Source organism: Protopterus annectens, chromosome 9.part0, assembly GCF_019279795.1.
Source record: "Protopterus annectens isolate FY-2018-M chromosome 9.part0, PAN1.0, whole genome shotgun sequence".
NCBI classification, from domain to species: Eukaryota; Metazoa; Chordata; order Ceratodontiformes; family Protopteridae; genus Protopterus; species Protopterus annectens.
Window position 1 is genome coordinate 1,122,845,984 of NC_056743.1, and position 15,696 is coordinate 1,122,861,679.

The 15,696-nt window shown below is 39.3% G+C and overlaps 1 protein-coding gene across 2 annotated transcripts in view; it reads right to left on the reverse strand.

Annotated features, from left to right (window-relative positions):
• The window catches only part of NCKAP1L (NCK associated protein 1 like), a 1,498,172-nt gene that overhangs the window by 591,885 nt on the left and 890,591 nt on the right, over window positions 1-15,696 (reverse strand). For both annotated transcript variants that reach the window (XM_044083976.1, XM_044083975.1), the window contains one exon: window positions 951-1,070. In XM_044083976.1, coding sequence (XP_043939911.1) covers window positions 951-1,070 — 120 coding nt within the window. The remainder of the gene's footprint in view (window positions 1-950; window positions 1,071-15,696) is intronic.

Sequence of the window (15,696 nt, forward strand, 5' to 3'; positions counted from 1 at the left end):
CCTCTTCTGCTCCTTCCCCTCCCTAGTTTATAATAGAATATAAAAGTAGGGGGGGGGGGCTTTCCCCTCTGCATAAATGTGATTACTGTTTTTTTTTCTAGTTTTTTATTTATTTATTTTTTTTATTTTTGTATTGCAAAAGTGCATTTTCAGTAAAAATGCACTTTCGTGAAAGTGTATTCATCCATTTCTATTTCGAGGAAACATGATTTCTTGCAACAGTCCTAGATCCATATATAATATATATATATATATATATATATATATATATATATATATATATGTATATATATATATATATATATATATATATATATATATATATATATATATATATATAATAGATATGTATATATATATAGTGAGAAATGAATAAATGCAGTCAGTTTGCTTTTGAGAATTATGGGCTTCCAACCCATGACTCCAATGTCATAGTCCCGTGTCTTAGCCATTTGCTGTACTGCCTGAGGTACCATATGTTGGAATACATCCTTCCAGAGTTTTATACAGTTACAACTTTGAGAGCAGCTCCAGGGCCATTGTTTCCTATCATGTTTCCTGAATCTGATACCCCTGTCTACAACTAGTAAAAGAGTACATGGTAAATCTATTGATTCCTCACTTTCATTACTGCCCTCTTTTTACATTCTGTTCAGCGCAAGTACACTAGGAGCATAAATAACTTCCTCTCCTGACTGACAAGAATAAGTTTTCTTTAGGTCATATTTTGCCAGTTCACTGATTTAACTACTCACTTAAAACACTTATGGTACACATATCTACTCATTTGTTTCAGTCATATTTCCTATCCAAGTTTTCAGTTTCTGCTATTTATCTTACGTTTTACCTTTGTTTCTGTATAACATATGCATAGGATAAAATTAGCACTGCATAATATCCTAGCAAAAGGAAATATTAGCAAGTCTTTTGTGGGCCTTCCAAGTCACTACCTTTTCTCTGAGACTCCACTGCTCAGCACAGATCTCAAGGATGTTGTTACTGGCCTGCTTCGCAATCTCTTCCAGCGCACTGTTACACATACTGATACTGCGATTCTCTAAGGCAGGATACTAGAAAAAGAACAGAAATGTCAGCAACTGGAAGCTAGAATGCAGAAAGAATGTACAATGAGACATAAATATAAAGCAAATGTTTATATTCCACATGATGGTACTTTTCTGACCTAGATATAAAGCACTGGAAACATATATATTCATCTGTCATACCTAGCTTGAAAGGTTTTGAAATGACAATGAAATTCTTTCTAATATGTCTTTCATTTGAATGAGTTTTCTAACATTTAGGTAATAATTGAAAGGTCTTTATGAGCAAATGTCTTCTTTAAGACTGAAAAACTCAGCCTTCACTGGTTATGGAATTTGCTAGAAGAGCTGCGGCCTAAAGGGACTGTTTCCACAATTGCAGAACATGTTTAGCCACAATGAGGAAAGACCTCATTATCATCTACTTTGCAAATCTCTGACTCATGATGTTACTGTCTTGTATATTCAAATAAGCCAATGAGGCTGGATGTTCATTTAAGTTGTTTATTATACAAACATCAGGCTGGATAACTGGAACATCAAACTGACTGCTACACACATGCATGCTTTCACTTCCGCTGCTCACTCAAAATGGTACTCTTGCTTGCACATGCTCTGTACTTATATGCACATGCCCATGGACTGGAATGGCTCTTAAAGGTACACACACACACACACACTCTGACCTACATCATTTGTTTGACTACTCTGTCATGCAAATGAAAAATAACAATTAGATGAGCATGCAAATTATACAGACATATGCAAACAATAACATTCATGTTCAGGTTGCTGTGTATTTGGGATTAGGTCTTGAGATATGACCTGACCTCATAATGTAATAACTAGAACTGGGTTTAGCAACAGGTCACTGAGGAATGTTCTTCTTGAGGAATTTCACGGATATTTTCAGGAACAGGAACAGATGATGAAATGTTCTCTGGAACAGGAACATTGGACAAATCACTCTGTGAATTAGAGTCTCTGTTACAGACAAGATGCTGTAACACTGGCTCGGACACCAGTAGTAAATGATTCTGATTTTTCCTGAATTCCATCCCTTGTGACACAATGATGTAGGATCTTGCTTTCTCACACAAATGTTTCACAAGTCTTATTCAGTCAAATCCTTTTGCTGTCTGCTTCCTTACTGTCTCTCCTTCTTTCAATAGATTCAGAGGCTTGCTTTTGTCATAGTAGGACTTTTGGGACAAACACTTCTTTAGGAGTTGAGCTTTTACTGCTTTATAGTTTTTATCACTTGGAATCAATAAATTCTTACAGATTGGTAGTGTAGTTCTGGTTTGCCTCAACATTAACCTCTGGGCAGGTGAAACAAGTAGATTGTCATGAGGAACTTTCCAGAGATTAAGCAGATTTAGAAAAACATCAGTATTGTCTCATTTAGATTTCTCCAATGGCTGTTTTGCACTTTGCACTGCATGTTTGGCCAATCTGTTTGACTGTGGGCATTCAGGATTACTCATAATATGAACAAAGTCCCATATTTCAGCAAATCATTTAAACTGCTGACATGTAAACTGTGCACCATTGTCAGAAATGAGTTTCTGCGGACTACCATGGATAGAAAAATGTCTCGAACTTCGTAATGACAGTACTGCACATGAGATTAGGATGTAGGTCAATCTTAAACCAGTTTGAATAAGAGTCTACTAATACCAAGTAATGTTGACCATATCATTAGAAAATATCTATAGCAACTGCCGACCAAGGTAGTTCAGGAATCTAGCTTAGCTGAAGTGGTTATTTTTGTTGATGCGATTTAGTACATTTATAAGCAGAACAAGCTGAGAGTTCTTTCTCAATGTCTTTTGACATGGAAGGCCAACGTTCTAGTTCTCTCACCCTTCTTTTGGTGGAATCAGCAAGATTTTTGAACAATCACTTTTGGACCTTTCATGATGATACCCATCTTCCATCAAAATCTCATCTCTGTAAGGAAAATACTGCTGCACTTCTAGTGGTAAACAAGATTTATTTGACGGCCATCCTCAACGGATAAAGTGGCTGAGCTTCTGGAGAATTGGATCTGAAGCTGTGTGAGTTCTAAGCTCATCAAGATTTGTGGAAGAAAATTTCTCACTTCCATGACTTCAACATCAGGTTTCTCATTTTCATGCTGTTCAAGTGCTTTTTCCTGGGTGATCTGGATAGAGTATCAGCAAGATAAAGAAGATTGCCTTTAGTGTAAACCAAATGAAAATTGTACTTGTACAATTTTAACATCATGTGTTGCAATCTCACAGGATCTGTGTAATTTGGCTTTTTCAAAAAAGTGACCAAAAGTTGGTGTCAGTCTCAATTTGAATAGGTCGACCATAAATATAATCATAGAACTTTGAACATGCAACACAATTGCCAAGAACTCTTTATCTGAGCATACTGCATCTCAGTTTGGGTTAGAGTTCTGAACACATAGGCTACTGGACTACCCTCTTGAAGAATGGTGGCACTGAGACCAAACTTTGAGGCATCACAGGAAAGAGTTGCAGGTTTGTGATCATTATATCTTAACTTGGGTGGACTGGCAATTTTCTGTTTCAAAACATCGAATGGTCTTTGGTATTGTTCCAACCAGGACCAGATTACATCTAAGACAGAAAAAAACAGTGGCATTAGGCATTACAGCAGCAACTTCTTTGACTGTATGCATTGGATGATGAGGTTGTTTTAGTGTTTTGTTGAAATCCTTTGGATCAATACATATTCTAATATCATCTGAGCTTTTCTTATGAGCTACCACCATGGAGGATACCATTCAGTTGGTTCATCTACTGGACAAACTACTCCTAGATGTATCATTCTGTCAAGTTCAGCTTTGACTCTGCCTTGCAGGGCTACTAGAGCTTTCAATGTTGGTCTGATGACTGGGCTTACTTCATGGTCAAATTTCATGCAATACACAACTGGGAGTTTGCCTAACTTTTAACTTGCCTTTGAAAAGATCAGCATAGTCAGAAAATTTTTTGCTGTTACACGTGCTTACATGGTGGACTTCTCTATTAAATAACAGCAGTCCTATTTTCAAACTGTCTCTGAGGCCTAACAATGGCTGCATGTGCCTTTTGACTATGTACAATTGCAAGCCATAGCTGTTCCCAGCAGACTAACTTGAAAGCACTACTGAGCATTTGGTTTGAATTTCTTCACCACCATAAGCAACAAGTTTTGCACACTTTGCCAGATCAAACTTCTCACCAGCACTTACTTTGGCAAACATTTCTGCTGACATAACATTGCACTTTGAACCAGTATCAACCTTGAGCTATACAGTTCTCCCATTAATCAGAACAGTACAAAATACTTCATTCTTTGCCAACAAATCTACTGTATCGACTGTATCACCAAGCACAGGCACACCATCAACATAAAAAGTAACAACTTTCTAGTTGATCAGCTTGTCTCTTTGAATGTTGTCTTTTAATAAAACATTGTGCCCCTTTACATTTATAGAACCTTTTGAAATGATTCCGCTTTTTACACGTGTGACACTGCTGACCAAAAGCTAAGCATTTCTCTTGCTTGGGTTCACGGATACCTCTACAATTATCTCACAGGTTTTACTAAGTCACTCCTTTGCTTTTCTGAGTGTGCCCTGGGTTTTACTGAAGTTGTTTTGGGTTTTGTTGAAGCACCCATGCCTTTACACTAGTATCTTTTTACCTTGTGCTGCATACTATCAACATCAGCACTGGAAGGCACTGCAAGCATGCTTTTCTCATTTGTAAGCATATCCGTGTGCTTGACTGTGAGCTCATATAGCTGACAAATCTCTATGGCCCTATTCAAAGTTAAATCACTGTCTCAAAGCAAATTTTTCTCACTGCATCATCTTTAATACTACACACAAGCCAGTCATTTATCAACTCATCTCTTAGATCACCAAATCTGCATGTTTTTGCCTTGTTTCTCATATCAGTTATCTATGCTGCAAAATTTTCACCAGGCTTTTGATCTCTTGTGTACAATATGTGCTCTTTCCATCATAATATTCATTGGGGTTGCACATTACTGTAAATTTACATTTTAATCACTCGGGGTCTTCCCATGTTTCAGCCATTACCACAGTATGGTGGTCTTTCCCCTCCCCTACATACACAGCTGAGGCATACACAAATGAACACTCCCTTTTAATGGTTTCTGAACCAGCTAAATTAAGAATAAATGCCTTTGTATGTGTGTCTTCATCAGAAAAAGCAGTCTGTATGAAAATATCGTACTCTTGCTCAAACACTCTCCAATTTACAGCAGCATTATTATCAAATACAAGTGGAGCAGGTCTTTAAAATCCTACTGCCATGCCAAAAAAATGCCCTTGCAATTATATTCAAATACACGCACAACAGGTACATAAAAATATTCAACTGCACCATAAACTCTTTGAAATGACCATATTCTGCAAAATAACTGTATTGCAATATTGCACACTGGCCAACTGAATAACTTTAGTTAATACGAAAAAGAAGCACATAGCAAAAAATACAGTTATTTTCTCTTTTTCATACATTGTTATGTGATTCAGAAGTTATTTCAAGCATTTCTGTAAAAACTTTGAGTATTTTTATCAATATATCATGGTTTCAAACATTTTATTTAATTAGAAAGTCATTTTGAATGCTTTGTTTTATATTCATTGAGTAAAAAATCATTTAAATGAGTTTTAGTACATGGATTTATCTTTCTGACCTGTTTGCAAGTCATTTGAGCATAGGATGATTCACTCATGTATATTCCTCCAACTGTAACTGCACGCCTCATGGTCTTGAATAAGTTGGATCCCATTCTCATACCATGTCACGTGTCTTGTGTATTCAAATAAGATGATAAGACTGGGTGTTTGTTTAAGTTGTTTATTACACAAGCACATCAGGGTGGATAACTGGAACTTAAACCTTAAACTAACTAACTGACTGCTACACACATGCATGCTTTCATTTCGGCTGCTCACTCAAAATGGCACTCTTGCTTGCACATGCACTGGAATGGCTCTTAAAGGTACACACACACTCTGATCTACAGTTACCACTAGTGCCAACCAGCAGTGTCCTGTGGTAGTTACCTCTAGCAGTCCATGTCTTGTTTGTCACCGGCACCACTCTTATTCCACCTGTTTTATTTAGCAACTAGACATCAATATTTGTTGTATAGACTTTAAAAGCAGTGTTAGTAGCACAACAGGTAGCATACTTGCCTTAGGTGCAAAAAGCTGCGGGTTGTACTCCACCCCCCCCCCCCCCCCCCCCATGTATTGCTGATAATGCACTGTAAAGGCCTGCCTGAAAGTGTTATCCTTTGGATGATATGTTAAAAAGAGGCCCCATCCTTCTGCATTGATGGTTGGTGCTGTGAGATCTTTTACATCCACCTGAGCTATATAAAAGAGAAGAAGGGAAGTTCTCCAATGCCCTGGCCAAATTTACCCTACTAGTTTATAGGTTCATAGGAGGTTACCAGGCTAATGGCCCTAGGGCTTCTACAAGCCTAGTCATGAAAAAAAACATGTACCCTAATTGACCATAGTTAGATGGTCATTGTTAGCAGAGCAATTCTATGATCAGAATTGACTACCCCTGTCCATGAGGGACATAGGTGCCACCCTCAGGATGAATTGCAGTCATCCATGCAGTTGTCAAGATTGAGCTTAAAGAGGGTCATTGAGGAGCTCTGCTTCATGTGAAGCTGGAGCTTATTCCAGTGGAGTGACAATTTCTGGGAGAAAATCTCTCTCTCCAACATGTTCTGTTAATGTCACAGGCTAGTATAAACACCACCAAAGGTCTCACCTGAATAGATGCTACTAGTCTAGAGGGAATAAGTTGATCAACAAAGGATATTTAAATTACAAGTTTTAAATTAAATCCAGATCTCTGCCATCATTTCAAAAGTAAAGATGAAGCACATTGATAATTCTGAGCAGTGTTTATGGTAATTCAGGGGAGAGAGATAAGTAATGAAAAACCAGACTAGATGCATAGGGGGCCCTGGTCCATTCCCTGCCTAAGGCTCCATTTAACCATGATCGGGCTGTACTGACTGACATTCAATAGGATTCAAAGAAATGCTCACGGCTCATGCTAATTGCCTAAGGTGAGTTGGTCAATTAATGAGTCAGCAAGAAACTGCAGTGCAGAAAGAGGTATGGCTGCAATAAAACGGACTACATGCTCACTTAGATGGAAATTATATTCCTGGAAATTTTTGAATTTCTATACACCCCATAAATTGGAACTGGTCAGTAAGGAAAAGGTATTGTGTTGGAGATGCAAAACAGAAAATAAAGCAGACTGGTCACATATGTTTTACGATTGCATAGCTTTGAAACAATATTGGGAACAAATTTATAATTTTCTCCAAGTTTTTTTACAGATAAATTTACTTTATCTAAATCTTTGATTTTGTTTAATACCCCAATTCTTAACTGTATTAGAAGAGTTAAATACCATCTTTTATGGTCTATATTAACAGTAGCTAGAAAAGTAATAACCAGAAATTGGAAATCAGATCATCCTCCTTTATTTGCAGAATTCAAGAGCATTTACACTGAAACATGTCACTTGGAAATGATGGCTATTAAATCGAGAACTATTAGAACATCCTTTTCATATAATCTGCAGTCTAACTTAAAATCTTTATCAGAAAAGAAGTCACACATTACTTAATGAAACTATAACTAGTTTTATAGTGTGTTGTTATAATGTATATATATTAGACACCGATGTAAATACTTTAGTTGCTGTTACTTTTTTGTGTATATTATCTTTTGTTTTTATAAGCAATTTCCTTATTATATTTCTGTAACTGATTTTGTATTGCTAAAATCTTAATAAAAAGTATTTAACAGAAAATGACCTCATTATCATTTCATTACCATGTTTCTAAAACAAACACTCCCCTGAAAGGCCTCACCATACTAGTGTTCTTCCTAGCAGCAGATGCATTATGTTAGCAACAGCACCATTTTCATACATGCACAAACACACACACACACACACACACACACACACACACACACACAAACACACATACACACACACACACACACACACACAAAGCACAGTCTCATTCATGCTCCTGCAGACATGCACACATGAATGCACTAACACACTCCATCCCCATGTTTTCACTGAACTTACCTAAACCATGGATACTCCCATATGAGTGAATGTATGACTGTCCTGTTTTGACAGTGGTCACTTTTTCCTCATACAGTAAAACTTTACTCAGGTCAGTAATTCTCTGAATTGCTTAACCAAGCAATCTTGGAAACGCAGACACTGCCAGGGGACAGCACATAGGCAATTAGTATTAGCCATGCCCTGGATTGCTGTATTAGCATGCAGGTTCACTGCTGTCTGTTCTGAGGGCCCTGTGGGGTTAAACCTCAAACGTACAGTGATCGCCTAGTTGGAAAGGCTTGATGTGATGCTGAGACCTTCTGAGCTAATCCATTCACATCACATTAAGCCTTTCTGAATTACAGGAGTTCTCTGAAACATATATCACAGACTGCAACAGCTGCTATCTTAATGTAATATGAGGTTCTTTATTTTGTCAGATTGGACAGTAGCAATGTACATTTATAGCAATCTCACAAAAAAGCACCAGAGTTCCACTGTTTAATTGTGCTGTGGGAAACATCTTCAATTATATTTTTCCGATTCTTCTATTCATCATCAAGTGAGACTAACTCATCCTCATTAACCCCTGCAGCAGTCTTGGGGAGGAGAAGAAATAGAGGATCTTCATCTAGCACCATACTGCTAGTAGGAGATTTTGTTTTTGTACCTGAACTTATCCATTATGCATGCCATCCATACATGATGTGTAGTGACGTACATGCAGTGCACTATATACTCTGGCTGGTCTGCAGGCACCCCCCTTGTCACTTATCTGCCTAGAATGAAGCCTTAGTCTGCACTATTTGCTACTTGCCAGAAAGAAAAAGAACTGTACCTTTACCTCAAAGAAGAGCACTATGGCCCATGAAATGAAATAAACCCCCAACTCCTCTCCAGATGCCTGGGCAGCATGGTCTATGGAGGGACTGGAAGAAAAGATAATGGCCATGAGTGGCTATTGCCAGCTCTCCAATTGGGGATTGAGGGTGACAGCTAGGTTTACTGCCCTCATGAGGGCAGTAAACCTAGCTGCCCTCCTGCAGGTCTCATGAGGGCAGCTAGGTTTACTGCCCTCATGAGACCTGCAGGAGTACACATGGATCACCTGCAGCAAGCTGCTTAGCATGGACACATTGCAAGGGGTAGGCACTCAGCCTGGAAACCCAGCATATGGGGTGAAGCATGCATGCATTGCCTTGTAGCACTTATGTATATATCAGAGACGCTGGCAAGAGTCATGGATTAGAGGCTTATGCAAAAAAAAAAAAGGAACTGGGTCCATTGGCTGCCTAAAGATGAGCATCAATGGTCAGTGTTGGGGGGGGGGCAGCAATAAATAAACAAACAAAGAATGAACATTCTTACATTATTTCAGCTATATAAAAAACTTGTATGTGTATCTGGATAATCTAAAATTCTCAATGATTCTGAACAAGATTTAGTATAAATAATACATATACTGCCTGTATTTCATCCAGTGTTTTATTTATGATATAGACTTGCTGTGTGGGCACAAGCCAATGTTTTGATTTGCCAAGGAGTCTTGAATAGGGTTTAGCAATTCCTTCCTCAGAAATGTTGGTTGGTCCATTCTGAAGTACAGTCTGCTGCCCAAGCAAGCTGACTAATGGGTAAAAATTTTACTTATCAGCTTTGAACTTATGTTCACTACATAGGTTTGGAGAAGGTGAGCATTCTCATATTCAAGCAAACTTACTGCCAGAATTATTGTGAAGTCATTAAGCTTACAGCTATATGTCTGATCCTTAATTTTGGATGAGATTTACTCACAGCAACAAAAACTATGAAAAACAATTAAAACAGGGTTTGTGGCATGGCTTAGTATATCTGTCAGAGATTAAATCAAGTTTCCTTCCTGAATCCTATACCTGACTGCTATTCCTGAGAAGAACTGCATAAAATACATACATATTTTACACATTTCATATGTCTGCTAGTCTAGCCTTCCAGAGTAAACTGATGATGTGTTGTCAACAAGCAATGTTGATGACATTTATCCTGAAAGATTAATTCACATATCTCTAGGTAGTGATGTGAACAGTTTATATATTTTCATAGCAGCAACACAGCTATGAAGTATCAGATTGTTGTAATTGTGAAAGCAGCATGAAAAAGTGTGACACTGACATAATCTGTCATTGTCCATGTGGGTGTGAATGACCTGAGATGCATCTCCCTGGACTAAATGAAGAGAGATAAGGTGGAACTCTTGGATTATGTGGCCCAGGCAAGTATGACCCTCTCCCTGAGCAGCATCCTACTGTCACCCAGTACTAACAGAAAATGATTGACTTCAACAATTGGCTAGGTTTCTGGTGTCATTCTAAGGGGATCCAGTATCTATCTGCTTGGGATGAAATGACTGACAGACCTCGATGCTTTGCCAGAGATGGCCTGCATCTGTCACCCCTGAGTTTCCGGGTAATGGCTAAGGCTCTTGCCACCCCTACAGTGCCTTTTTCAGGTGGTGTTACAAAGACCAAATTACCACTATAACAGCTATAAATAAATGCAATCTGAGGGTCATGCTGCTCAATGCTATAAGTCTAAATCTCAAGATGCACTCACTCAAAGCACTCCTCAAAATGGAGAACATCAACATTTGTGCTGTAATGGAGACCTGGTTTAAAGCAGCAGAAAGCATCCCTGCACTACCAGGCTATAACTCATTCCACACCTTTCAGCCCCAGAACATTGACCAAAGCTCCAAAGGCGGTGGTGTCTCCATATTCATAAAGGATATGCACATCTCCAGACTAGTAGCCCAGCAAAATGCATCTGAGATACTCCAGGTGCAACTAATATTGGGTAAGACGGCGATTCAGGTTGAAGCCTGCTATGGGTCCCCAATCATATACCAAGACTCTCACTCCACATTTTTAAGCTCCCTGGAAACTATTAAGATCCAACCCAACACTCTCATACTAGGTGACTTCACCTACCCTTCATCAACTGGGAAAACTACTGATGCACCAACGCACTGGCCCAACGCTTCCTGGAATTCATCAACTCCAGTGACTTGACCAGCTCATTCTTACCCTCACTAGAGGAAGCAACATCCTTGACCTGGTTATTACTAACATGGACAACTATTGCTCTACACCAATAGTCAATTCATCCCTGGTTAGATCCGACCACAAACTAATCACCATGGAAATCCACATCTCACCATCAACCCCTCATAAAGGTATCCACCATGAAGAACTTCTCCAAAGCTGACTTTGGATTCCTAAAAACAGAGGTGGCTAACTTCACAGCACCCATGCCAATGGAAAATAGATGCATGACTGCTGAATCATACACCAATGCACTGTACGAACACATACATAAATGCATGGAACTAGCCATATCCCACAGAACCAAGATGCTCTCCTCCAGAAAAAGAAAGCCAATCTGGTGGTCTCCTGCTATTAATAAACTCTACAACAGAAGGAAAAAACTGTTGCAGAAAAGGTGAAGTACCAAGACTGGAAAAATTCCTTTATTTGCCTCAAGAAAAAGTTAAGATCCCTCATCAAAAACCTCCAAAGCCAGGTATGAAGGCAGCATTGTGGCAGACACTAAAAACATCCACAAAGCCTTTTATAGTTATATCAAGAATCTCCATGGCAAAACCCAGATTTGCTCTGAGTTACAGTACAATGGCACCTCTTATACTGAGCCAACAGATATTGCCATCATACTGTCCGACAGGTTCAGTACCAACTTTAACCCTCTTCCCCCAATAAAGGACCGGTCTCAGTACCAGAAGAATGCCAGGGACCCAGCATTACTGTAGCACAGGTTAAAGCTGCATTGTCCAAGGCCAAGAATACAGCTTCCATGGGACCCGACAATATCCCTGGCTGTGTTCTACATGAATTACAAAGAGAACTGGCACCACATCTGTGCGCCCTGTTCACTCACAGCCTCACCTCAGACTTTGTCCCTACTGCATGGGACACTGCTACACTCATCCCTCTCCCTTAAGGGGCAGCACCTACAGACTCTGGGAATTATCACCCAATTAGCCTGATGAGTCTGATATGCAAGGCTATGAAGCACATCATCATGGACGTAATTAACAAAGATATAGGGAATCTCGAAACTCTAGACCCCACGCAATTTGGTTTTGTGAAATGTAGATCATGCCTGCTCAACCTGATTGACTTCTTTGAGTCAGTTACCAGAGCTGTGGATGAAGGTAAGGCAGTTCATACAGCGTACCTCGATCTGGCCAAGACCTTTGATACCATTTCTCACTCAAAATTATCGATAAACTCACCAAACTAGGCATCAACCCCTATATCATTGGGTGGGTTACAAACTGGCTCACAGATAGAACTCACAGTGTGAAAGTAACAGACTCCAAGTCAAACTGCCAACCAGTCACAACTGGAGTCCCACAGGAATCATTCCTGGGCCCTCTCCTGTTTGGCATCTAGTTCTCAGAAGTCCAGGCCAACAGGGAAGGACTCTGGCTGACCATGTTCACAGACAACTACAAGCTGGGAGCCATTATTAACTCCGCAAGTGATGCAGACATCCTATAGAAAGACCTCACTGAGACCAATGACTGCTGTTGAAACCATGGCCTTAAGCTTAATGTCAAAAAATGCGTCATCATCCCCTTTGGGAAAAACTCAGTTTCCACTAATTACCACATCGATGGGAGCCCACTGAACACTGAAGGCGTTTTAAGAGATCTGGGGATGCAGGTTGACTGCAACCTCTCCTTCGACCACTACATTGCCACTGTGGTCAGAAAGTCCTTCTCTGTGGCACATCTCATTACCAAGGGTTTTGCATCCAAGAAGAAAGAGGTCATCATTCCTCTCTACTCTTCCCTCATTAGACCAATCATAGAGTATAATGCCCCATTTGGCATGTACCTCACTAGACACCCGCAACAGCTGGAGAGGCCATAAAAGTACCTGACAAAGAGGATCCCAGGCCTTAAACATGTCCTACATGGACAGACTCAAAAAACTCCAGCTATTCTCTGTCTCATATCATCTACTAAGAGGTGATCTCTGCTTGATTTACAAAGCCATGTCTGACCCAGCTCTGTTAGAAATGCTACATCCAAAAAATCCTAATCCCTCCACACCACACACTACAGAGTCCTCAACCTCATTACCACAATCAACAGAACATGCTGGAGGGACAGGTTCATAACCCAGAGACTGCCCATGCTCTGGAATAGACGTCCCATACATAACAAGCAGAGCACCTCACTGGCCTTCTTCAAGAGAAATCTTGATGAGTGGATGGGAAATAGAAAGTATACCCCAGGGATCACTCCAGTGGTTCTACTTGATAGAGGCACTGGGAACCAATGTTGGGTGGTACAATGCCAGGGCACTTCTATGGGCTAGGTTTGTAAAAGCTCCAGTGCCATTAGCCTAGTACACACTTATGAACCTATGAACAAATTAGAGGTGCTCTGAAAGACAGAAGTCACAAAGAATCTCCATGGCTTTCACTGGAATACCGAACAGATGGAAACGCTCTAATAAAAAATTTTACATAAAAATTTAAGACTTGGGGATCAGAATAATAAGTTAGAAATATCTGAATATAGGTGGATAATAAGACTTGCAGCAGATAGAGTACCAGACCTAAATAATAGAATAGCACTTAAACCAATGCTGGACTTTAGACAGAAGCAGTATAGATAGTTAACTTTTTTATTAATTATGTTTATATTAGATATGTATATATATGTAATAGATTGTTAGGAATATATGTATTATTTCAAATAAAAGAAATTTCTGTTTCTTTTTAATGCTAAGTATGATTTATATATATGTGATTAATGTGGATAAAAGTTGTACCTTTTAGAAATAATTGCATTTTTAATGATGTCTTAATGATCTTAGATCATATATTGGGTGGCTGTTTTATGTGGTGTTCTTTGAAAAACTGTTACAATTCAATGTTTTAGCATTACTTGTTTTTAACACTGAAGAAGGGACATTCCCGAAAAGCTTTGTTATTTATTAAAGAGAGCATTTTCCATCTGTTCGGTTTTCTTTTTTGCTATTTGGAGATATAAGAATCGGTGGAAGTTAACTGGCAGTGAACTTTTTAATTTTCGTTTCACTGGAATACAACAGTGTATTAGGACATGCTCTGCTGTAGTCTTTAGTTTAGCTTTATGTCAAGTTTCAGTCTGGGTTTAATTTCTGCAAGTCTTTTGAGTTTCTAATACCATGACAGGAATGAACCCCATTCCTAAATCAAAGTATGATTACATTTCATGAAATGAGTATTGTTTCAATCTTTGATGTTCGCCTTAAGTATTCTTCACAGAAACTGAACATGCCCAAAACTGAGTCCTTCTGCAATTTATATGGAGTTTTATATACATTGGTAGAGTTCTGAAGAAGGCTGTAAAATCTTTATAAGATCCATTGCTACTACTACTATTGGAGCTGTCTGGGTATCCTTCTTTCACATTGCCCTCATTTCTGCCTCCAAATCCTGGTATTTTATGAGTTTGTGTCTCTCTGTATGTAAGGCACTGTAATCACTGGGTGTACCAATTTCAATGATCAATGCTGCACTTGTGTTCTTTCCTGAACTACTATATCTGGTTTTCTCTCACCTATTTTTTGAACTGCTGGTAATGGGGATTCCATGTAGTATAAACTTCATCTTTCTCTATAATGCTTTCTGGCTCATATTTCCAGTGAGTCTCAGCTACTCCAGTATTGTAATATTTGCACAATCCCTAATGCAAACAGTCTTGCCACATTATTATGCCTTTCAGTATACAGACCCTCTGCCATTAGTATATCACACTTGGCAACAAGATGTGCAACTGTTTCCAGTTCTGCTTTACAAAACCTGCATTTGTCTGGTTCTCCCACATCCTCAGTGGACTTTGTAAACCAACATGTACATAGTCCACTACCCTGGGCTACTGATATTAACCTTTCATCTTTTAGGTTCATAGGTTGGTACTAGGCTATCAGCCCTAGGGCCTATACAAGCCTAGCCATAACAATTCCCTGGATATTTCTTCCCACAGTATTTAATTCCCTAGACCCCTATATCTAGCAGGGTGACTGACGTGATCCCCGGGGTGAATTTCCTCTCTCCCATCCAATCATCAAGGTTCCTTTTGAAGAGGACCAAAGAGGTGCTCTACTTGACATGTATGGGCAGTCTATTCCAGAGTCTGGGGAGTCTCTGGGTCAGGAACCTATCCCTTTAGCATGTTTTGTTCATTGTTATGGCAAGGTTTAGATCCCTGGAGCGTGTGCCTCTGCGGGATTGGGATTTCTTTAAGTGTAGTATGTCCAACAGCTCTGGGTTTGACATGGCCTTGTATGTTAAGCAGAGATTGCCTCTGAGTAGACGATACGCGACAGAGTTCTTTTAGACAGTCAGCATAGGGCATCTGATTTAGGCCTGTGATTTTTTTAGTGAGGTATTTCTGCGGCCTTTACAGTTGTTGCAGATGTCCTGAGAGGTACACTCCAAATGGGTCATTGTATTCTATGATG